The 2124-nt window shown below is 47.4% G+C and overlaps 1 protein-coding gene across 1 annotated transcript in view; it reads right to left on the reverse strand.

Annotated features, from left to right (window-relative positions):
- Window positions 1-235, reverse strand: part of LOC104986706 (transcription elongation factor B polypeptide 2) — a 718-nt gene extending 483 nt beyond the window's left edge. Inside the window, exon 1 of the mRNA XM_010837395.1 lies at window positions 1-235. Within this exon, the coding sequence (XP_010835697.1) occupies window positions 1-230 (230 nt within the window). The 5' untranslated portion in view covers window positions 231-235.
- Between the last annotated feature and the right edge of the window lie 1889 nt (window positions 236-2124).

Raw genomic sequence — 2124 nt, forward strand, 5'->3', positions numbered from 1 at the left:
AGCCCCACAGTCACTGGGGCCTGAGGTAGTGCCATTTGGCTGGTGAAACCACACTCGCCCAATGTCTTGCTGTCATCCAGAAGCTGGTTGTCTTTATACAGCCGCTGCTCATCTGGTGGACGCTTGAGGATACCCTGGATGACTCGCTTCAACTCAAACACGGTGCTCGACTCCTTGGCCTCAGTGAAGATGGTGGTCTTGCCGCGCCGGATCATGAGGAACACATCCATTGCGGTGGCGGTGGTGGTGGTGGTGGTGGCGTAGCTGCCTTTCCCCCTAGATTGCCAACCCAGGAGGATTGAATGAAGGGTTTTATAAAAGGGACTCCAAGGTGGGTCTCTGACAAGATTAGGGTGTGTTCACCTTTTCTCAGGTGATCTCATCTTGATGAGCTGCTCTGATCTCTTTAATCAAGTGGTTTCTTGATGGCTCCTCCCTTGATTAGCAATTCCCTTGATTCTGCCCTTTGGAACTTAGGAAAGGTCATGCAGGCTGGAGTCTCACAAGAAATATTGCAGCATGCAGCTTATGTAGGAGCAGAGAAATGGGGCCAGGAGCCAAGTAACAGAAAAGTCATGCATCTTGTAAACAGCGGGAGTCCATGGGCAGATAAGGAAAGCAGGCACCTTCAGACTTACAGGAAATTGGGTGATAAGGGACTGAACAGGCAACCAAGAAAGGTGAGGAAAGGCAGGAATCCCCTGTGTCCAAATGTAACCTTTTGCCCATTGTGCTGTCATTATGATAAGATTAGCCTGAGAGATAAGAATAGTCATCAGGCATGTATACCATGACATTTCTACTCTAAGCTAAATAGGGACAAAATCCCTCCTTCCCTCAGTAAAATGAAGCTGGGATGAAAAAATCAGGAAGGTCAACGCCCAAACTCCTCATTCCCCAGGGAATATTCAGTCCCTTCATTCTTACCCTTCTCAAAACCAACTTGCCAAAGAAACCCTGGTTGGCAGCTCCTCACCTGCCTACCCACTCTCCCTTTGAGGCTGTATCCTTGCTTAAATAAACTTTTGCTTTACTTTCTAGACAAGTCTAGAAATGTTGCCCAAGTTGTCTGTGGGAAGATGGAAAAGCTAACTTTAATCTACTCAGAATAACAAAGAAGAATGATTTACTTGTTTAAAGAGTGGACTTGGGGACTTCCTGAGTGGTCCAGTGGCTAAGACTCCAAGCACCCAATGCAGGGGGCCAGGGTTTGATCCCTGGTCAGGAAACTAGATCCCACATGCCACAACTAAAGACCCTGCACACTGCAACAAAAACCAGGGAAGCCAAATGCATAAATAAATATTAAAGAGTTGTGGCTTAGCTAGTTAAGAATCCGGCTGCAATCTGGGAGACCTGGGCTCGATCCCTGGGTTGGGAAGATCCCCTGGAAAAGGGAAAGGCTACCCACTTCAGTATTCTGGCCTGGAGAATTCCATGGACTCTACAGTCCATAGGGTTGCAAAGAGTCAGACACAACTGAGTGACTTCCACTCACTCACTCACCTACTTACTTAATCTCTGTGCTTCATCTCTGAATTCTTTTGAGATGAAGAAAAACCTGGAATTCACTGACAACAGAAATGGGACAAAAGGGCCCCTGTGCCCGGGAGACGCACAGGGCCACACTTGGTCTCACCATTGGTGCAGCGTTGGGTGACTTCTGTGCCATCCAGTTACCCATGGCTGTGTAAGTCTCCAGCAAGCTGGGTCTCAGCCCTGGTGCTCTGCCTCAGCCTAGGGAGGTGACGGATATACCTTATATATGCAGATCCTATATTCTTTGGAGCTCGCTTTATTTTTTGGCTAGTAGCCAACATCTCTTTACTGAAATCCCCTGTTACAGTTGATAAAAATCTACATATTAAAATTTAGCTGCTGTGTGGCTTCCATCTCCTAATTTGACCCTGAGTGATACAGAGTCCCTGACCAACATAACAAGGATGAAAGATACCCAAGCCTCTCACCATTATACAGTGTGGTGTGCTAAACCATAGTGGGACAGAGTGTGAGAAGAGTGGTAAGAAGGTGCCTGCATGTCCATGAAGATGAGGGGATCGGGGCACTCTTGAGTTCATCATCATTAACACCTCCTCTTGTCTTTCCTCCCGTGTCACTAGATCT

The sequence above is a fragment of the Bison bison genome, unplaced genomic scaffold, assembly GCF_000754665.1.
Source record: "Bison bison bison isolate TAMUID 2011002044 unplaced genomic scaffold, Bison_UMD1.0 scf7180017864072, whole genome shotgun sequence".
NCBI classification, from domain to species: Eukaryota; Metazoa; Chordata; class Mammalia; order Artiodactyla; family Bovidae; genus Bison; species Bison bison.